The 22,655-nt window shown below is 36.0% G+C and overlaps 3 protein-coding genes and 1 long non-coding RNA gene across 5 annotated transcripts; 2 read left to right on the forward strand and 2 right to left on the reverse strand.

The window, feature by feature from the left end:
• The first annotated feature begins 8,230 nt into the window (after positions 1–8,230).
• LOC144573187 (uncharacterized) lies at positions 8,231–9,283 on the forward strand. The gene is made up of 2 exons (XR_013517898.1): positions 8,231–8,366; positions 9,194–9,283. It is a non-coding gene; the product is annotated as an uncharacterized LOC144573187 (long non-coding RNA).
• Positions 9,284–10,170: 887 nt separating this feature from the next.
• On the reverse strand, positions 10,171–12,384 carry LOC144573188 (tagatose-6-phosphate ketose/aldose isomerase, putative (Mog1/PsbP/DUF1795-like photosystem II reaction center PsbP family protein)). Of its 2 annotated transcripts, none has more exons than XM_078322901.1 (7): positions 11,976–12,384; positions 11,451–11,530; positions 11,226–11,286; positions 11,064–11,121; positions 10,870–10,927; positions 10,686–10,758; positions 10,171–10,549 (listed from the first exon to the last, which is right to left on the reverse strand). In XM_078322901.1, exons 1-7 carry the CDS (start codon positions 12,318–12,320, stop codon positions 10,457–10,459), a joined length of 768 nt encoding a protein of 255 aa, XP_078179027.1. In that variant the 5' UTR covers positions 12,321–12,384; the 3' UTR covers positions 10,171–10,456. The 2 variants fall into 2 exon arrangements, with proteins under 2 accessions (XP_078179027.1, XP_078179026.1); XM_078322900.1 differs by having other exon boundaries at positions 10,870–10,960.
• A 450-nt stretch (positions 12,385–12,834) lies between these two features.
• TLP18.3 (thylakoid lumen 18.3 kDa protein) lies at positions 12,835–14,866 on the forward strand. Its single transcript, XM_078322903.1, has 3 exons — positions 12,835–13,576; positions 14,020–14,212; positions 14,452–14,866. The coding sequence occupies exons 1-3, from the start codon at positions 13,175–13,177 to the stop codon at positions 14,697–14,699; spliced, it is 843 nt and encodes a 280-aa protein (XP_078179029.1). The 5' UTR covers positions 12,835–13,174; the 3' UTR covers positions 14,700–14,866.
• Positions 14,867–15,026: 160 nt separating this feature from the next.
• Positions 15,027–18,805, reverse strand: LOC144573189 (GDSL-like Lipase/Acylhydrolase superfamily protein). The gene is made up of 5 exons (XM_078322902.1): positions 18,446–18,805; positions 17,106–17,306; positions 16,594–16,760; positions 15,857–16,127; positions 15,027–15,409 (listed from the first exon to the last, which is right to left on the reverse strand). The coding sequence occupies exons 1-5, from the start codon at positions 18,669–18,671 to the stop codon at positions 15,141–15,143; spliced, it is 1,134 nt and encodes a 377-aa protein (XP_078179028.1). The 5' UTR covers positions 18,672–18,805; the 3' UTR covers positions 15,027–15,140.
• Between the last annotated feature and the right edge of the window lie 3,850 nt (positions 18,806–22,655).

Genomic DNA, 22,655 nt, shown 5'->3' on the forward strand with positions numbered 1-22,655 from the left:
TCCAAAAAAAAAAAATTCAATTGGAACAGTACTTTTTAGTTCAATTCATGTGTCCATGCAATTCCCAATTGGAGACCGAACTCTACTAAGCTATCAAAAATAAAATAAAGAATTCCCTCGCCCATGGCCTAAAAAAGGCAGCCACGGATTAACGGATGGACTTTACGTCCCTCTAGATAGCATTCGAATTCGGCATGTCAATGCATAATTCGATTTAAATCTACATAAACAAATTTGTATATAAAATTTTAAAAATGTAATCGATAATTAATTAAATTTGCATATAAATCTTAAATTTTTATATCTATTGGGTCAATTGTTGTTATTTTAATATGTATTTTGTAATATATAATAATTATATTCACTTGTGTTAGGCATTTATCTTATAATTTTAACATTTTAACTAAAACATTCAATACGATCCAAATTCGATTCGAAATCCGCTACAATATGAATATGGATATGCATTTAAATCCTCAAATTTTAAATAGATATGAATTCGCATATAATTTGTATTGCTTCTATCAGCTTCTGAATTAAAAAAAAAAATAGTAGTTACAAAGTGATTGTCTAACTCTTATTATTTGTTTGCTAAACAAACAATGCAGGTATGACCGATATTTTTATTTTTATCCAAAAAATAAATAATTTTATTATAAATGACCATGTTTTTTGAAAAATTATATTTATGCCCAAACCGCTAATATTCCTGGCGGTCCGAATTTTTAATTCAAACCGCCAGGAATATATGCGGGCCGAATTAAATATTCGGACCGCCAGGAATATTAGCGGGGCAAACTGACTATATCATAAGCATTACCTTTACTGACTTGTTCTGTTCTGAGAGAAAAGTGGCGGGCCGAATTAATAATTTATCTTTTTCTTTTGGAGTAAGTGACTGTATGGTACAGTTTTGGGATAATTTAGACATCTGTTTCCTTTTCACTATACAATTTAGGTGTCTGTTCTGAATTTTACATTTTATAAGTATTCATTGGGCTAGCCTTGAGATGCAAAATTCAAACAAAAGATCATCGCCATGGTGAAGGGGATGGAGGGATTTAAATCAGCTGAAATCCGAGATCATCAACAGTACTTTGAAATCTCTGGAATTCCGAATCCAACTGTTGAACTGTTTCGAGATGCGTACATAGAAAAACCAGCAGTTCCGAGATGCATTCACAGAAAAAGTTGAACGGATGAATTCAAAATTTAAGAAATTTCAGAAATATTGTTCATGAATCTTGGATTTCAACTAATTTGAATCCGGGGATGGAGAGATTCTATAAAATTGCACAAGTAGGGCGTGTTCGGATGTCACGGGATTACGGAATGGGAATGAGAATTCACTTTTGAAAAAGTGAAAACTCACGGGTACAGAATGTATGGGATTAATTAGTGTTTTTTTGTTCTTATTTTTGTTGTTGTTATTTTATTTAGTGTTTTATTTTAGTGTTATTTTTGTAGTGTTTTTTTGTTCTTATTTTTTTAGTGTTTTTCTGTTGTATAAATACTACCATAAAACTCAGCTCAACTCAAAACTAAACCTAAAACATAATAAAACGTAAATCATAATAAGCTAAACAGAGTACATACAACATAATAAAACAAAAAACACTATAGTAAAATATAAAAATATAAAACTATAAAAAAAAACTCTCTATCAATGATACCGCGAATCGGAATATCGGTCAGCTGGTCTACCTCTGTTCTCTCTGCTGAAAACCCGATGCCAGTTATTCCACTGTACTTGTCCTTCCTGCGCCACGCGAGCTGGTGTGATCTCCACTTCGGGCTCAACCTCTCTGCTCATCGTGAGTGTTGTACCCCATGGATCCTCGGCGGTGTGGGTAGCTGGCGGGGGGGGGGGGTATGAAACAATGATAAGTCATGCTGAGTCCCACTACCAGAGGCCTCCCAATCATGAGCCCTGGCTGGATACGGCTTACGTGGTGGCGGAGAGGCGGCTGTATCCCACTGATCCCCGCCAACTAGATCTGTCAGGCTGAAAGACAAGCCCTCATCATGCGTAGGGTGGATCTCCGGAGATCCACCCTGATGCTCAGGCGATGTCGGCATGCAGGCAGGACCCTGTAAGGATACCAATAATTCAATAAATTTTAACACTACAAATGTACCGAAGGAGGAAATTTTAACTAACCTGACATAAAATAAAGAATGTCATACCTGGAGAAGACACGGAAGTCCATACTCGTCAAAATAGGCATACCAACTGGACATGCTCAGAACCCAACGATGGAAGTCCCACTCTGGCTGCTCTGCGGGCTCTGGTGGCATCTCAGCAACCATAACAGGTGGCGCGCCGGGCTCATCCCTCTGTACTTTGCGCCAATCGATGTTCTCTCCGGCATCTCTGAGCATCGTGATTAGCTTGGCCTCGTGGCCGTGGCCCTCAATGCAAGGCGCAAAGTAGTTCAACATTGTGTGTCCAAAAGCCCTAAAGCCAGGCGTTCCAAGACAAACAATTGCATGAGCTGCACCTTTAATCGCTAGTAGCAGCTACAAAAAAAAAAAAAAAAAAAAAAACAATGTTAGACAACAAAAAAAAAACATCAGGGAAAAATGTTAAAAAGGTAACCAAAATGAGATGTTTTAGGTGCATTACTTACATCGCGAGCAAGTTTTTTGCCAGTGGGAGTATAACCATCATCCTCGAAGATCTTCGAGCGCAGAAAATTACCTGTGTAGACCCATGATCACAGATCTCGGGATGTCTGGATCTGCGGGGATGACTGCAGGAAGATCAAACTGACGGAGCACCCGGTCTGGATAGTGGTGCTCCACTATCCAGAAGCACACCAACGGACCCCTGTGGAGCCACATCGCATGATCATCCGCTACAATCTGTGGCAGCCTCCCCTCAGTGTAAAACTCACGGTACGGAGTCCAGATCACCTGCGTCTCACCCAGACTCTGAATCTAACTCCGGACCACCCTGATACCTATTGGCTTTCCGTGAGGGTTGTCCTTGTACAAGTGATGTCCGTACCATTTCATGGCAAATGCCAGTCGATTTCCACTATCGGGCTCTCCCCATGGATCCTCGTTCAGCTCAGGCACCCCCATTGGTAGCCGTGACCAAGACCAATGCTGCAGTAGTAGCATCGGCCCGTATATAGCCTTGATTTTCCGCTATAATTTGAAGAATACTAGCCGTCAGGGATAAGTTAAATAATTAAAATAAGACAGCAAGTGCATGACAAGTTAGATAATTTAAATAAGACAGAAAAATATACTGACCTTGCACCCGTGGCACAGGTTGGAGTAGAGATGTGCTAGGACAGCCCCACCCAAGTTGTATCTGCTCAACGGCTGAAGGTCTCGCAGCAGCTCTAGATACATAATCGGAATGGTATCACCGTTTGAATCAGCAAACATGACAGAACCAAATAGGTCCATCACGAATCCGCGTGTGTATCTGTAATATTAAAATTACAGGGCAACTCATTTTTTTCGCATGAAACATAATACAAAATAAATGTAATTCGAATAGCTTGTATGAGTACCTCTCAATCTCGAGCTGAGTGGAATGCATACCCAGACCTCTCGCAAACATAGCTCGCAGCTTTGTCTTGTCCAGACAGTACTTGGACTTCCCCCCATTGCTGCGTATGTTGGGCTCCGCTCCCAACAACTCTATGAGCATGTAATTAATCGTGATGTCCTCTGAATCTGTGGGGTCAGATATGCCACCAACGGGCACGCCCTAGATAGGCAGACCCCATAGAGCACTGACATCCTGGAGAGTCACTGTCATCTCTCCAAAAGGTAAGTGGAACGTGTGCGTCTCGGGGCGCCATCGCTCCACTAGTCCTGCAATGAGGGACGCGTTAATGGACTTACTCTCCGACTCTAGAATATCGACTAAATGTTGCACCCCCAAATTTTGCAGATACGGCTCCATCAGCGAGTAGTACTGCATGTCATAGTGCCGACTCCTGACAGTTATAATTGTCTCACTCTGCGTTGAAAAAAGTAAACAACATGAAAACTTAAAAATACGAAAACTCAACAACATTTAAACTTAAAAAAACAAGAAAAAGTAATCAAGTACCTCTCGAGATGCCTCTGAGACTCGGTGCTCATCGTGAGGCATCCATAATAAAGGACTGAAATGATCATTGCTGTCAGTGGGAATGGGCTCATCAACTGGGTCGGCTGCGGGTGGTTTCCTAGGCCGTCCCCTAGCCATCCTACGTTAAAAAAATAAATAAACATGCTACAATTAGCTTAAATATTTTATTGTTTATGTAAAAAGGAAGCTATGTGGCTTGAAATAATTGCTTTGATTATCTTTTTTGAGCAATAATTGACATGCCTCACTTATTATATATGGTCCCATCTTATAGCACAGGAACTCTCTCTCTCTCTCTCTCTCTCAAAATGTCTAATTATAACCGGTACAACAAAAATCCAATTACAGCAATCCGCTTACTACAAATGCAAAAATTACAAAAACAAAATGATTTTCTAATATCACACAATAAATATGATCATTGTCAGTCAATAGATTTCCAAAAAAAATTAGCAACAATAGACACCACAATTGCACATCAGTTCTAAATTATATATATGCACCAACATAAAAAAAATTCCCAATATAGGAAGGACACCCTTATAAATTTTTAAGGTACATAGCAGTGCCAATCAAGGTACAGTATCAAATATAACATAGTTCAAACTACAAAACATAATGAATCACAGCACATTATAGTTAGAAAGATGCAAATGGTCATATGCTTCGTTATTGGAGGAGCTTGATAGTTGGTTCGGATAAAAAATAAACAAGCAAAATTCGGCAATCAAGCCCGTCAATACAATATACATGGGGATGATGAAACTTCAATCTTTAATTTTATAGTTATTTGAAATCCCACAAGACTACCTAAGATGGTATACGCACAATTCGAGCTTATAAACAAACAAAAGAAAAAAATGTTACTGGTACAAGGAAGATTTACATTCTTCTGACTAATGTGACATAACAGTAACAACACTGGTACTAGAACCGTAACAGCACTGGTACTGACTGGTACCAGTGCCAGAACAGTAACAGCAAACACTGGTACTGACTTCCTAGATGACATATTTTTCAATTCTAACTAACTGGTACTAGAACCGTAACAACACTGGTACTGACTGGTACCAGTGCCAGAACAGTAACAGCAAGCACCCAACCGGTACCAAATTTAAATTAAACTAGAAAAATATCACTAACAAAATCAATTCATACCCAACTGGCACCAAATCAATTCCTATACCACTCAAATTCTCACAACAAACAATTTGGTTACGGTTCTAGTACCAGTCCGCACCTTAATTAAATTTCAATTCATACCTCAATTCATACGGTTGAAGCACCGGATCCTCCCTCCCTTCTTGTACTTCTCCTCAACAGATAGGCAAAAGAGAGGGAAGAGTTGCAGCGGGAGAGGGTGGTGGCGGCGAGTGAAGAGGCGGAGGAGCGGACGGGCGGACAGGCGGCGCGGTGGGGCGGCCCTGTGGGGCGGAGGTGCTGTTTTTCCTTTTTTCTTTTCTTTTTTCTTTTTTCTGGCTTTCTTTTTTCTGGCGGAGACAGAGAGGAGAAGAAGAAGACGGTACTTGGGAAATTTTAATTCACGCACCGTATTTCTGAATATTTAAGTCGGACCGCATATATTCCTAGCGGTTTGAATTGGTAATTCGGCCGGTTTGAATTGGTAATTCGGCCTGCATATATTCTAGGCGGTTCCAATTAAAAATTCGGACCGCCGGGAATATTGGCGGTTTGGGTATAAATATAATTTTTCGAAAAACGTGGTTATTTATAATAAAATTATTTATTTTTTGAGTAAAAATAAAAATCTCGGCAGGTATGAGATGAAGATATGCACAACCAATGGGTTCTAGAAATTAGATTTCCAAAGTTATCCCCAATTCTATTTTATTTAGTATTTATTGATTTATTAGTGTCAACTTAGTTTGTGATTATTGTTTTTATTATATGAAAAATTGGGAAATTTTCTAGTATACCTATATAAACTTTTAAAGTAGTCAATTTCCCTATATCTCCACAAAATTTACCATTATTTATTTTATTCCTTTTAATTATTTAATCTTCTATTTCATTATTTTAAAAACTAAATTGACCAGTGTGGACTGGAGTAAATTTCTATCTGACATCAGGTCTATAACGGGCAGTCTAAATAATATGAGACTAATCTTTGAAATTGAGCATTGTGTCAACTGTAAGTTCGTTGATTAAGAACTTCTCAGAGCAGACCTTATTTAGTCTGGTTGTATGGTATATATCAGTGTTTTAAAATGCAGCCACATGACCTGCATATGTGGCTATATATGCTTATGCAGTAGTATTCTGTATACAAAATTTCATGCAGTCAAGTTCATGCAGTTTTAAATATACAGGCACATATACGGTCCATACGGACTTGAAAAAAACCTAAAAATTATTTTGCAATGGAGAAGATTATAATCTATAACCTTTATAATGTGGTAAAGAGTACAAGCCACTAGACTATGTTGTTATAGCAATAATTTTTTCTATTTGACTAATTTGTAAAAACATACAATTATTGAATTTTACGATTTCTTATATTTTTGGAGTTATGCAGGTTCAAGCAAATTAGAATTGCAATAAGGATTGCTTGAACTGAAGAAATCATGAATACATATATCAAAAATTTTAATTGTAATATTTTAAACTTGGTAAAATGTGTTTGATGTTGTTTTAACAGGAATCAAACGTTGGTATCGTTTATAAAACGTTGTTTAGCCTGTAAAGAAACGCTGAGAAAACAGCTTGATCAAACTAAAAAAAAATAACAAATGTTGGTAACGTTTGTCAACCGTTACAACGATGTAATTAAATCAACGTTGTAACGTTTGATAAACATTGTAACGATTTAATTAAATTCAACCTTCAAAAATTCCTGTCTTTGATTAAGTTTTTATAGTGCAAAACGTTACGTAATGTTTTACAATCGTTGGTAACGATTTGATCAATCTCGCAGGAAAAGAAAACCTAGAATTCAAAATTGAACTAAAACGTTGGTAACGTTTTAGGTCAAATTACTCTTTCTGGAGCTGTCTCTATAAATAGAGTTGTGAGGTCTCTTCCCCACTGATTTCAGCCGACCCTAAATTTCAAAAACACTGTTTTTCTGTGAGCTTGGTTACTCCATTGTTGTGAGAGCTTAGAACTTCAAAATCCCTCAAACAACCTCAAACCCACTTCACTAATCTTGAGTTAGATTAGGTTAGAGCGATCTTTTGAGTGTTTCTCTTGAGTAGCTTAAACTTAGATACTTCGTTCTCATCTCTAGTTGGCCGATTGACTTCCCGCTTGGATTGTAAGGGCTCAACGGTTTACAAGTTGTAATATTTTCGTATTGGGTAATAGAAATGCGCACCTAGAAGAGGTTACAAAGCCCCGGAGACGTAAGTCTTTGTTTTGCCGAACTTCGTTAACATCCCGCTTGTCAAATTTCTCTAAACTCATCTATTTACTTTTAATCTCATTTATTTTCAGTTTTTGAGTGATTAACGGTGCATTAAGTATAACAGACTAAACAAGTCTTTAGATATAAATTAGTTTTATTTTATCTATATTTCTTTAACAAAGCATAGTAAAACCGCATATGTACTTTCGCATACAAATTCGCATATGCACCCGCATGCCGCATATACAGTATGCAGTGGTCTTTTGCATGCATGAATAAAACCACATTTTACAACACTGCTATATATAGTGGAGTGTAAGATTCGATCTATATTTTCTAATTTAATGAATTAGACATTTCAATGATATCCATCAATTGGCAAGGAGTAATACAGCTAAAGACACATAGGGGACTTCATATCAAATAATAATAATATATATTTTTAATTTAAATAATAATAATAATAATTATTATTATTATTATTATTTTATAACTGTTGATCTGTTTATAAAACAGATTGGAGAATATTAACGGTTGTATAAGTGTGAACCCGTTAATTAATACTTAGATCCGTTAATCAACGGTCAGAGGCTTAGAGCCACCACCTTCCCTGCTTCGGCCAAAGCGTGGGCCTGTCCGGATCCAAGTGCACACAGACCCACCTCATGAAGTGGATCCATCGTCCAATACCCTGAAAGGATACTTGTATTCTCAACATTTGATCGGCGTAGATAAATCACCTTTGACTGCGAGAGAACTCACATGGACATTTCGTCGAACAGTTCAGGCGCGACGCAGAAGCCACCGCCTCCTCCACCGCGTCCGCCGCATCAGGATGACGCCGACGAAGAAGATGAGAATGTGAAGCAGCTCAAGGAGTGCTCGGCTATCTACCTCTCCCTTCAGGCACTCTTCCCCGTCTCCCTCCCCTCAAATTTTATTTTTTGTTTTTACATTAACAACCCTACTGTCCCTACTTGTTTCAAAGAGGTGCTCTATGTTTCTGGTGCTTATTGTCTGATCGTATATGATACAAAAACTAGGATAGATGCGTACAGCGTATTTATTGAAGTTGGCCTATTGGCCCTCTCCTTTTTACCTTAAATGGGGCACAGAAGAGAAAAGAAAAATTAACCTAAATTTATTTGGAGCATGGTTTTCTTGTAATACCAAATTTGCTGTGATTTTGGGGTAGTTTTATTAGTTTGAATTTAGTTCTGTACTCTCTTAGTGTGTAGAGACAGGTTGTAGGAATGAAATTACAACAAAACCAATCTTACAGCCTTAAACATTGTTGAGGGTTTTATTAAACTCTAAATTTAGTGTGGTTTTGAGTTCTTCTTTTAAGTATTATATTCTTAGCACAGTAGACAGGTATTGCAAATAATAAAGATTCCAGGGGTATTCAGTTTAATTTCTCTGAATAATTATATCTGTATTAGTGTTTTTTCCTGTTTCAGGAACTTATCTGACATATTTGTTCTATCATATCATATCTTCAGGAATGCCTAATAAAATCTAACCGAGACTGGAAGTCTTGCCAAACTGGTATGCATAACATATTTCCATTGTGCATGTCCACATGCACATGCGCTTGTATGTTTGTCAATTCTGATTTCTCACTGTTATCTTCCGTGAGTTGTGTTGTTTAAGCGAGGTCTGTTCGTTTTTATTCAATTTCGGTTCCCTTTTTGGAATACCGTGTTTTCTTATACATATACTTGTTTTTACAGAGGTTCAAAATTTAAAAGCATGTAATGCGAAAAGGAACCGAAGTAGTAGCACAAAAGATTGATCTCTGAGGAGTGAGCTTGCACTGCTGGTAAGTGTAGTAATTACATGTTTGCTGTACAGCTTATTCTATTATTAAAAATACAATTGATATTGAATTCATTTGATGTTATGTTTTGCATCTTGCAAATTATTATTTTTTTCATCCTTTTTATTGTATCCTTCTGTTGTCTGGCTTGTAGGAAACGTGGGGGGCCATTACAAAAGACCAATTTTCCTAAAGGAGATTATTAGATGAGCATTGGATATTTACGGTTGTCAGTATGAATTTGATTAGTTTGATATTTGGTTTTTCAGTCAAAAATTATTTCTCTTTATTTAAAGATGACTTTTTTTTAAGAGAATGTAATTGGTTTTTGTAAGATGCAAAGGAAATCTTAAATTGATTTAACTCTGTATTTATCTGCACAATATTCCTATGTGATTTATCTTGTGTTTTCCATAGTACACACATTTTGCGTTTTGAAAAAAAATACTCATTCTGTCTAAAATTTGATGAATGTAAAAACCTCTCTGAAGCGGAACATGGATTATCATTCGTTAGTGACCTTAAATAAATCTCATATGTTGTCAGCAATATTTCCATAGGATATATTTGTTAGGAACAACAGAAAATATCATATGAGAAAAGAAATGCAAGGTATTTGGGCATTTAACTGTTATGTCAGGCTCAATTTATAAAATAACCCTAAACTCTTTGTAGGCATTCTGACAAATACAATTCACAGGAGCTCAGAACCTAACAAATATATCCTAAATCTGCTTACCATGATATTAGTTCAACTGATATTGCTAGATGTCAATATCTTTTAAAGCAAAGTGGTCAATATTAATGATTTCAAAAAGTGGTCAATATTATAGCATAATATAACATATCAGAGAAAAAAAATGTATGACAGATCGCCATATGAAGATGATATTAAGCACTTACAGATTTGCATGTGTTTGAAGATGGCCGTTAATGCCTGAGGCAGCTGCTACGACAAATATCTCTATACAAATTTATACGAAGATACTAGAAATCAATTATGCATCTAAAAGTTTTTGGACATCTTATCTCCTCTCTACCTATTTTTCTTGCTTCCTCTCTATCAACAACTTTTTGGAAAAAATAATAATTAAGAAATTTCAGTCACAAAATCACAAAATTGTTGCTGTAATGACATTAATTATCTTGCTGTCCATCTCTATGTGCTTGCAAAAACTTAGAAAAGCGACAAAGATATAGCTGCAGAACGAAGCTTTACACCATCATTTTCCCAGTTCATTTCTGGAGCAGTTGCAGCAGCTATGTATGCCTAACAAATAATAACAATTATTTAAAAAACAAAATAAAGCAAAAAAATTGTGCATTGCTGACTCCTTCAATGCAGAAAACCAACACCGATCAGGTACTGATTTTCAAACTAAATAAGAGCAGAGATGATGAAGTACCTTGCCACTGTTAACTGCTGCCATTAAAGCGACATGTTGCTTATCGAATCCAAACTCATAGAAATAATAGGTCCTGCAGTAAGTAAATGGCATTCATTTTCATTTGGTTTAAACATAGAGGTAATAACTAAATGCACTTAGCAAATTTCATATCTTTGGAAAATTTGGGGATGATGCTTCTTACTTGAGTTTTTCCTCTTCCTTGACTTTTATAGCTCGAGCATAGTACAAGATTGCCCCACCTGTGAAAAAAAAAAATGAATACAGAAATAGACCTGTAAGACAAATCTACTTTTACATATTGCATATCCTCGTTTTAAAAGAAGGGAAACTATAAATAAGAATTGGCCAAAAAAAAGAAATGCTTAATGAAACTACCAGGGACAAATATTTTCACTGCCTCCTTTAGGGTACCCAAATCTGTTATATCATTCGCCTGTACATGCAAGTTCATATAAATTGAATGAAAAATTTCAGTATCTGGCTAGCTGTTGCTTGTTAAGAGCAAAAATAATTCATACAAGGAGTTTTCTCACAAACCTCGAGAAAAGTGATCTTGAGTTGATTAGACGGCTTGGTTACCACACTTACAATTTCTGATCTACATTACAAACAAGGATGGTCTGCATTTAAAAGAATATATAGTTATCAAAATAAAATGTCCCTTTTAAGAACCACAAATGGGGACTGTTGGCATTAGATATTCATCAATAAATTGACATGAAGAAAATAAAAAAAATTCAGCAGCAGAGAAGAAGATATTACCTATCTGGCGATGTAAAACGAGCAGCAAAAGGTTTAGGTTTCGCCTTGTCTCCATAGTAAGTTACCTCACTATTGTACTCCTAAAGAAAAAAAAAATTAGCTTATCATCCTCATAAAAAGTAGCACATAAGCGAAGGTTTGAGGTTTTGGGTATCCTGTAAAAATATAGAATGACAGCTTGTGGATCTCAGCTGCCAGCATGATACCAACAGTAGTATGTGAAAGTACCAACTTGTGCCTTAGGGTGTTGCTTTTCACTGCCTTGGTTTTAATCTTATTACACCCAAGAACTGCAATGGAACTGCACTGCAATTATGGCTAAAATTCAACATTGTTGGATAATTTCAGGAATTGGTGGAGCAAAAGAGACTTGATTGCAAACTGAGCATGAACTGCGTGCTTAATTGCAAAATTGACAGAAGTACCAAACAGGTATTCTAATGTGAGGACACATACATTTTGCACTCGTACTGGTACAGGTATGTACAGTCAATTTGAAATTCATGGATTAAACAAGACACTCGCCTCAGGCTCCAGGACGTCATCAAACAGAGGAGGCGCTCGAATAGTGAAACCATCGCCAAAATACTGGAACCAAGACTTCGTATTCACAATCCCCTCAAGAAACGGCTTTCGGTTAGAACCATTAACCTTCTCTGGAAAATCTGTAGCGGCCGCGTTCCTGGGAGGAGCGAGAGAGATGGCAGGGAGAACAATGGAGGTGAGTATTATTGCGTCTCGTCTGGAGTAAGAGCGTCGAGGCCACTTGGGGAGGGAAGATTGGCGGTCAGAAGTAGGGTTTTGGTGGGAGAGAGGTAGAGTCGGGAGGAGATGGGGGGAAAGGAGGGGGAGACGGAGAGCAACGGCCATGGAAACGGCGGAGGGAAGCTGAAGAACTGTCGTAATCTAATCTTCCTTTTTTTTCATGGGTTAATTTCTTATCTACCCTCCAACTCTTACTGAGTTTCTTATTTATCCCTCAAAACTTCATTATATTATGTTTATCTACCCTCCAACTCTTTTTTCATGTTTCCGATAGAAAGATGCATCATTGCAAAAAGGTACCTGTCTTGTTTGATATTTTTAAACAGGTGCTAGATTGTATTCCTATTGTGGATTATTTTCATTATTTGATTATCCAGACTAATTCCTAACTTTTTTCGTTAACATGAGATGCTTTCCTGTTTCAATGCAGTTGTTGTTGGAACCCTCCTCTTTTTTGTTAATTGGATGGTTGGATTTACACAGCCTGAAAGCATGAACAAAGTATCCTTTCCAATATGTGTAAAAGATTCCCTGCACTTTACGGTTTGAGATTTACTCTCAAATGCTTTGAGATTCGGGCTACAGCAGGGGGCACTGGGCAGTATTATTGGGTTTTGAGATTTGTGCAAAGTAAAAAAAACAGTCCGGATCCACTAATTCTAAAATATTCCCTTTTACGGTACCGGAGAGGATTGAATTCTAAAAACATACAATACAACGTGTAAAACATTCATTAAAACAAAAAAAATAAACAAAAATTTCTATGTGCAAAGACAACTACCGTTAGGATCCGTTACCCTTATCCTAATTCAAACCCAACCACCCAATGAAAATCCAGAATTCAATCCAAATCAACATTCTTCCCAAAAATCAGGAGAAACAAACAATACGAGAGAAGCAGCAGATGCTCCTCCATCCTCTCCTCTTTCTTCCTCTCGCCCCACCACTTATTCCCTTCAATGGAGGCCATCTCCTTAACCCCACTACTCAACCCCAAGCTCACAACCTCAAAATCTCTCTCTCACCACCTTCCCAAATCCATCTCTTGTAGCCTTAACAAGAGAACTACAGCCACTCTTTCTAAACCAAACAGAAGTTGGATAACACACTTACAACATGGCCTGGCTGCTGCTGCAATCTCTCTTGCGGTAAACTTCTCCCCGGTGGTCCCCACTGTACAGTCACCAGCATTGGCTTCAGAGTTTGATGTGCTGAATGGGGGCCCACCCACAGAAACGTATGTTGTAGATGATGCGGGAGTGCTAAGTCGTGTGACCAAGTCCGACCTTAAGCGGCTCTTGTCAGATCTTGAGTCGAGAAAGAACTTGCATATAAATTTTATTACTATCCGCAAATTAACGGTACTTACATACAAGCTTTTGTTTGTTAGCAATTTTGTTATGGTTGTCATGCTCATGGATAGGGATGGAGCTAGATTTTCAAGCTATGGGGATCAAACACACATCGGAGGGTCGATCATATAAAATTTCCATGTTGATCATGGGGGTCAATTATACAATACCCATAACATTTTACTCTAAACTATGTACAAAAGAATGTATAAGCACAGAAATTTTGAAAATGAATGGAGGTCATATACAATTTTCACACTGATTATGGGGTCAATTATACAATACCCATAATATTATGGGGTCAATTTTGACCCCATTCTTACACACTGAATCCGGCCCTGATCATGCATAAGACATCTCTTGTTAAGAGCAATAAAAAGAACGACATTATCACATAGCACAAACTTATGAAAACTAAAGTTTTATGCAAATTTGGTTTGTTTAAATGGCAGAGCAAGGCAGATGCTTTCGAATATGCTGACCAGGTGTTGGAGAAATGGTACCCCACAGTTGAAGAAGGCAACAACAAGGGAATTGTAGTGCTAGTAACTAGTCAGAAAGAAGGCGCTATTACAGGTGGGCCTGCATTCGTTCAGGCTGTTGGCGATTCCATCCTGGATGCAACCGTCACAGAGAACCTCCCAGGTCACCTTTTTGCTTCAAATTTCAGAGAAATTGAAAACAAGTAGATCAAATTTTGGCTCAGGTTTTGGTCTGGAGGCTATGTTGCAATGGAAGGTTAAACTTAAACATCAAGTACCAGGAGAAAAACCCAAAAACGTAAAACAGATACTTGAAAAGTGGATAATACAGGCACCTGGTACTTGTACATACATAATTAATTCCTTATGGTGCTGAAGTGCTCCTTTCTTGTCTCTTTACAGTTTTAGCGACAGATGAGAAGTACAATGAAGCCATGTATAGCACTGCAAAGCGTCTAGTGGCGGCCATTGATGGACTCCCAGACCCAGGTGGACCGCAAATCAAGGAAAACAAAAGAGAGTCGAACTTCAAAACCAAGGAAGAAACCGATGAAAAACGGGGACAATTTTCTCTTGTTGTTGGGGGATTGTTAGTGATTGCCTTTGTTGTTCCCATGGCTCAGTACTATGCCTACATCTCTAAGAAGTAGATGATTTTTAGTTTATGTTAATTGCGGGGAATTTCTTGTACAAAAGCATATTGCTGCTCATTGACCAGATGAGAAGATAAGAGTTAATTCATAAGATAAGCATATAGTGATAACTGTTAACTGGTAAATTGCATGTTGATTTACTAATACTTGTGATTTGGCTACAACGGAAATTCTAACACTGTCAAATGTCCAGGCAAAATCAAGATGAAAATTTGACACGTAAATTGGTCAATAGCCAAGCCAATACTGATGAGAAATACTGAACCGTTAGTTAGGAGTTTGTAATGACAGATGTTAACTAACCATGAAATGGAAGCACTGATAAAATCAAACCTAACTTTCGAAGAATAGCCTGATTTATTGACAGTAAAAGAATAACTGAACAGGAGCTGTTACATATACTGCATTTTAAAATCAATGTAATTAACAACTACATTGCTAATATTTTGGCTTAATAAGGAATGGCATCTTGTCTGAGAATGGGGGATCAGAATATATTCCTTTAAGAATTCTCGATGCCACATGAAAATTTGCAGCCTCGGTGTAATGTATACCATCCCAATTAACATGCTCTGATGTATCATTACAACCTGTTGCAGTTACTGGCACCCCATCAAGGATTTTAGTGTGACCACACGGGACCCGGCTATCATAATTTAGCTGCCCACCTCCATAGCCACAGCATGTGGTTACTGGATACTCAAATCCTACAAAATGTATTAGACTTATGTCAATCAGCTTAAAATTTTTTATTCTTCAATGATCCATGAAATTAAACAATTAAGACCGGCTTCCACAAAGCACCAACATGTCTGGGAATAAGTACAACAGTTTCAATTAAGAGGCTACAAGAATGGAGCTTTTTGTCAGCAATTAATATTCCATATTTAATTAATTATAAATTATTTAATAAGTTCAACCAATTATTTAAATTTGTGCAATTATCTAATTAATCTTCTTGAATGAATATAGGGGTTCTGGCCAGATATGCTAGGTAAGGTCAGTGGCATTCATCCCAAAACCAGTACATAAGAGGAACAGACCTGTCAGGGTTTTCCTTGCATTTAACTATCCGGTACCTGTACGCTAACAGTGATGTGGTAATTCATGGCTAAAATTTTAACTACAAATAGCAAACTCTTCTGTTTCCATACCATATTTGGCATAGTTACTTATTAGGTCGGACTTGATAGAGTAGACATCAACATAAATTATATTTGAATTGCTTAATTGGCCTCTCAGCTTTGTACAGAGAGCATGCAGCTGTAGATTGAAAAGCCTAGCCCCCCGGTTGTGCGCAGCAACACATCCATCCCTATCGAGCTTTGATGGATCCTTGCCGAAAAAGGCAATATTTTGAGTAATGCACCCGAGAGGACCCGTGTTATGGATCCAGAAGTTTCTGGCACCTTCATCATACAATTTCTATTAAAGAAAATACACGAATGTCAGTTCATTCTAACAAAAGGAAAGCTTTCGTGCATGTTCAGAGAAACCTCCAAATACTATGCAAATCCCGAGAAACAAGTCTTTCATGCAAACCCCCCCCATAACCCAAAAAAAAAAAAAAATGGAAATAACACATTCTTGTCCTGATTTATTCAAAACTACCTATCCTTTCATTCTAATTTCAGTAGAAACAGTGAGAACTGATCATTCCTCGTCTTTCAGAGACATGGACAATTGATGGTTAATTGAGTATTGTACTTGGTGTTTGTAGGAGACACTAATTTTTACAAGGTCTTGGGGGGCAAGAATGATTTTCATGTTTTGCAGGGGACAAGACATTTGGTATTTTGCTGGTTTCCATAAAATTACCCCTCATAAATAGAAACTTCAAGTTGGAAAGAAAAGTATCACAACATAAAGCCTAAGGTAAGAGGTCAAAGACCTTGAGGCCAGTTTCAAATTCCAACAAGATGGTTGGAATCAAAGCAGCTATTTGGTCCTCAGTCTTTGAGTAAAATGCACCAGCAAGGTCATTCTGACCTATGTCAAACATGTACAGCCCCTTGCTGAAGAAATCCGCTTGAGGGATGTATCTTCTGGATTTAGTATCTAAGATTGAAAGAAGAGTAGTTAGATGGCCGTCAGAACAGATGGTCAGTTACAAAAGAGCAACTTCAAAATGATTAGTAATAACTGATAACTACACCATATCTTCATTTTTAAAATAGCTATTCTATTGTTAAAAACAGTTTAACATCTAGGTTGACTTTCAAGTTACAAGGTTTGAAGCCCCCGTGGCAGAAACAATGAACACAATACTTTTTAGTTTTGACCATTTGATCCCAAAATAATTAAAATCTCTGTTGTTCAATAATGGGGTAAACATCATTGCAATATGTAATATACAGAGTTATCATAAGGTTCATGCTTGATATATGCAGCTGAAAAACATACTTCCAGCTAATAACTGAAGAACGTCACTCTTGAATTGGAGAAACTGAGCAATTTGTATCCCAAAAGAGAAGGGGCTGACAGATGTCGGATTTGCAGGAAGTATTGAACATCCAGCAGCAGCAAAGTTAGTGCCTGTGTGAAAACTCGGTGCACCAACAGATTGCAAATACGCATTTAGGAATGGCAAATCCATCGCATCCACTACAATAATCAAAGAAAATCAAGTGAAAATTCATGTAAGAAAATCAGAAGTTGATTGCTGGGGTTAATTTAAATGCAAAAACGGGGGAATCCCCTGTTGGATATTAAATAGTTGGGTGGCTTGACCTCCAACCTTTACTCAGGAAAAAAAAAAAAAAAAAAGTTAAATGCAAAAATTCTTGTTAAGTTCAAGGACCATGCAAGTGGAAAACCTTGGTTTTTTACTTGTCTTAAAAATTGTATTTTCGGTTTGCAAAGTGCTTTGTATTAAGATGCGAAAAGCACAGGTCAACCATGAAACATAACAACCTAGAAGTGGTATAAGCACCGGGAGCCAATTGGCAATTTTCTCTTTTTTCTCTCTCTCATATTTGTTTTTTAGTTTTCTAGCCGTCTTTAATTCCATCATCAATGCATAACTGAGACTTAATTGAGCATTAAGTTTAAGTTCAAAGGTGCAGGCATATAAACAAACAATAAAACCATGCTTGGTGTAGCCCAGCATGGTGCAATATTTGTCTCAATACCTTACTGATCAGACACAATATATATCATATAATAAGGTAAAAGAATTGGCAAAATAAATAAGTAGGAGTACCATACCACTAATTAAAGCAAATAGGACCATTTATTGGGGGAAAAGTAAGATACACTTGCACTCTCTCAAATCCATCCAAAGAAAAAGATAATCAAGAGCAACAAATTTGACACCCCACACACACACTAAAGCCACCTAACACATGTTGGATAGACAACAGCTTCCACTCAAAATAGGTATTGGCAATGTAATTTAGCCAATAATCTACCAAAAGGCAGTATTATCCTGGACCTAATATCAAATAAATCCAAGCTAATATTTCCTCTTTTTCAATTTTCTCGAAAAAAAAAAATTGAATTCTATTCACAGTCCACACCAATTTCAAAATTATGTATGAAATTATGCCCCTCGTTTTTTTTTCACTAAAAAGAGGTTAGTTCATTATGTTGTGTGGTGTAAGTCAGGTCAGTGAGAACTAATCAACTAACTAATATAAATTCTAATTAAGTAGCAGCTCATTCCACCTAAATGGCTAAATCGCAACACAGCGACCTCACAGTGAAGCGCCACAGAAGAACGGAAATCAAGAAGAAATAATTACTGAGGAAATCAATGATGAGTCGGCCGTCGCAGAATCGGCCGGAGGGGCGGCCGAAGAAGGTCTCCCCATAAGGAGGACTGATGCTCTCCAGTCCAGACGCGACTCTTCCGCCAGTGTCAGAGTTGGAATCCCCGAAATTGAACACCGCCGGGTAGTTGAAATGGATGTCGCCCAACGCCATTGGCGATACCAATAGAAGGGAGAAGAGGAAAAGAATCACGGCCATTTGGCCGATGGAATTTTGAACTTTGATTTGGTCAGGAAGGTGGCACTTGGCTGGTGATATAAGAGGAGAGAAATGGTAAAGACTAAAGACAGCATCTGGACCAGCCTGTGTTGTTTATAGTTGTTTGTACGCTACTCCACGACTATTGACAGTTGGAATTGCAATTACTGAATAAAGAGCGACGAATTGTGGTTTACCAATTTAGCCGTTAGGGGACGAAGAAGATTTCCTTGTTAACGAAAGTTCAGTTATAACATAATTTTTTTTTGGAGAGTGCTATACTGACAGCAACAATTTAGATTTTGAGAGCTAAGAAAATATTTTATTTCTAAATACTTATTTTACCCCTGCTCTTTAAACAGATCGCTTGATTAATGGATCTATTTTCTCCTCAACCGATTAATAATAACACCAATGAAGAAAAGTTTCTTCGTTCAAAAAAATAAAAATCCTTCCTTCCATTCCGTGATTCTAAAACACCAAATCTTTCCTTCTGTGATGTTTCAAAAATTCTATTCAATTCTTGTATCTTTTTTGTCCAAGTTTCTTTTAATTTGAAATCATTTTGTGTCCAAAAATGAAGATAAATCATATCGTAGAATCAATCAGTGGGATACTTAGTATGAAATTAAATTGTGTGATTCTCATATCCATCGAAATTTTATACTCGAGCAAGCTCAAGCAAGAGAGGTTGATTAAAAAAAAAAATCGATTATTATCCATGAATTCTCAAGCAAAAGGTTAGAAGGTAAGCTACGGTGTTGTATTTTTTATTTATTCAGCATAAGCCATTGACCAATTACACAGTAACTTTCCATCAACTAACAATCTAAATCCAAAATTACTTATTCAATAAACTGTAAGTATGGATCCTAATTAAATATTGGAAACCCTGCTGATTGACCCATCATTGAGCCAGAACCAAGATTTCATCATCGATCTGACATCATACCTGCAAAATGAGAACATTAACCATACAAAAATTATACAAGACACATATCAAAATTATCAATTCAATATATCATTCAAGATGAAAGGATGGTATTCATGGAGAAAAATTGACAATTAAAAAAGAATAACAAAATACGGCACATCTAAAATAATCTAAAATTAGATAAAAATTTGTAAAACAAAAGATAAAAAATCAACGCAAGCCAGTACGTACCAGAATTCTAATTGAAAGAAATTGGCATAATGTAATAGAGCTTAGACCAACAATAATTGAAAACTCAAATCGATTCGTATAGAGCGACGGAAGAGGGCGCAAGGGCGGTCGGCGGTACAGATGCAAATGCGATAATGGCTGCGATTACAGAAGTAGGGGTAAAAATGGAGAAGTACAAAGAGAGCACAACCGGCAGGTTCCAGGAGGGCAATGGTATGGAGCTTTCAACCTTCTCCATTGGTACTATACCGGAGTGGGAGAGCAAAATTGACAAAGACAGAGAGAAGTAACAAGCGAGTTTAATTTGAGTTTCATCCATCAATTCATTAATCAAGGGATCCATTTAGGGAGCAGGGGTAAAACAGGTATTTAAAAAACAAAATATTTTCACAGCTCTCAAAATCTGAATTGTTGCTCTTAATATAGCACTCCCCTTTTTTTTCTCTCAAAGAAGCGAGGGTTAAAATGACCGGTGATTCACATTCTTTTTTATTCTATCTTCAATTTCAAACAGTCAATATAAACATCTTAACATAATTTTCATATTAACATATAATTGATGATTAAATTTTATATTTTTTTAAACTTTTTTTGTTTCTTTTTATATAGGTACAAAATTAATATTTTTGAATTATTCAAAAATAATAATTTTGTACTTGTTTAAAACATAGTAAAAAGTTTTCAAAAAATATATTTAATTTAATCTCTAAGCACATTTAATATGAAAATATTAAATGATTCGGATTAACTATTTAATTTTGAAAATATAGATCAAAGTTACGATACATGATGAAACATAAAAGACATATGGCATTTTAACCCTCCATATAATTTTAATTTCGGACTCGCACAATAAAATGTCACAATTTTTTTTTATATTTTGTATATTAATTGTCACAATTTTTTTTATATTTCGTACATAATTTACAGATATGATGAAGGTTTATTAGTAGACAAGTCAAGTGCGAATTGCCGAGATAAATTATTTCTCAAAATAATATATACAACACCCATTTAATTTGCATGGATGTGAATTATTAGTTACAATATCAAATCAATTAGAAATGAAATTCGCACTTTCCTGCAGGTATAGACATTTGAAGCTTAATGATGGGGATATTCACTATAAACCAATATCTTATATTAAGTAACACGTGTTAATTTTATTTTGAAATATGCAAATTAGAGAATGTGGGAATCTTTATAAGTATCTCAGATCTATAAAATATAATTTGTTCCGTGTTATAATATATCAACATAAATAAAAAGTAGAAAGATGCTGCCAGCATATTATATCAGTTATAAATAGACCCAAAAAAAGTCACTATTTAATCAGATAAAAAATATAATTTCTATGCATAGGAACAATATTGACTGAAATCAACTTTTACCATTGAAAATATCCAGCAAATATTTTCTTGTATGACCAGAATTAAAGAAGAGTAGGTAGGTTCAATTGTCTCATGTCTCAATTTATATTTTATATTTTTATATTTATTTTTAAAGTTCAAACAGTCAATCTGAACTACTCAATATGACCTTTATATTGTTTTTTCAGAAGATTTTGGACCATCCAAAACCATTGAAGTTGTACCTATATAAAAAAAAAGATAATAAAACATTTTTAAAAATATATAAAATTTAGTCTCCAAATACATTTTGTATTTGATCCGTTCAAATAGAGTGTTTGAACTTTGAAACAGAGATAATGACATGAGACACGATTGAGGCTGCCCCTACTCATGGAAAAATTAGTGTAAAATTACTTTCAAATTACTTCCCACATTTGAGAGTCTACTTTCTTATTCTACAAAATATTTAATTTATTTAAGAGAAGGAAAGCTAATCCATTTCTTTAAATTTCCCCTTTGTAATATCTTTAAAAATTTATTGATTGTAAATTGAGATTGCTTCCGTGTCGATTAAAATATTTGAGAAGTGGAGGGAAACCATATTGCATGTAATTAGATTAAAGCAAAATGTGGTGCCTACTGGTTTGATGTGTATCTAAACATGAAATTTTACACGCTAAGAACTGATTACTTCTTAAAAGATGCAGATGTAAAAATTAGAAATATAAAAATAATAGTGTGCAGGATACAGAGTAGGGATTATATTATCCGTCCTATTAAAGATAGAGGGGAGCTGTTAAATCGTGGTCGCACAGACGCACACTAACATACAGCAGATAAATTCCTTCTACTCATCAAATATCAGCGAAATAATTCTACAGCTGTTAATCGGGTCACCGGTCACGTCATGTGTTTACTGAGGGAAAAGAGGAATTCGCATGCATTAACTCGAAAAGGGAATATTTTGAATCAATGTATATGAGCTATCAGATCAGTTTTAAGATTCATGCGAATTAAATCCACACTAATATTAAAAACCTTATATATTATAGGTGAAAGTCGGATGGACTCTGTTTACAATCAGACGGGTTAGATACATTAACTCAAAAGATGCTCTTTTGAGTTAATGCAGACGATGTGGACTCGGAAAAAGAGTGGGTTTTCTATTGCATGTCCTCTGGCATAGCATGATGAAGTTTATAAAATGATAACCATTGATTATTTTGATCATAAAGGTTATGATATTGTGCATAATGCATACATAATATGATTTAATATTTTTGTTTTCAAAATTCAACAATTTCAACATAATTTTCTTACAAAAATATATTTGGAGACTAAATTTTAATTTTTTTTGTAATATTTATATGAGATCAAATGTCTCTATTTTTCGTGCCTCTATCATATCTTCATTTCTAAAATTTTTATAATTCAAAATTTAATTCAAAAATTTGTATAATTCAAAAT

Source organism: Carex rostrata, chromosome 21 (genome assembly GCF_964058835.1).
Source record: "Carex rostrata chromosome 21, lpCarRost1.2, whole genome shotgun sequence".
In the NCBI taxonomy this organism is placed as follows: domain Eukaryota; kingdom Viridiplantae; phylum Streptophyta; class Magnoliopsida; order Poales; family Cyperaceae; genus Carex; species Carex rostrata.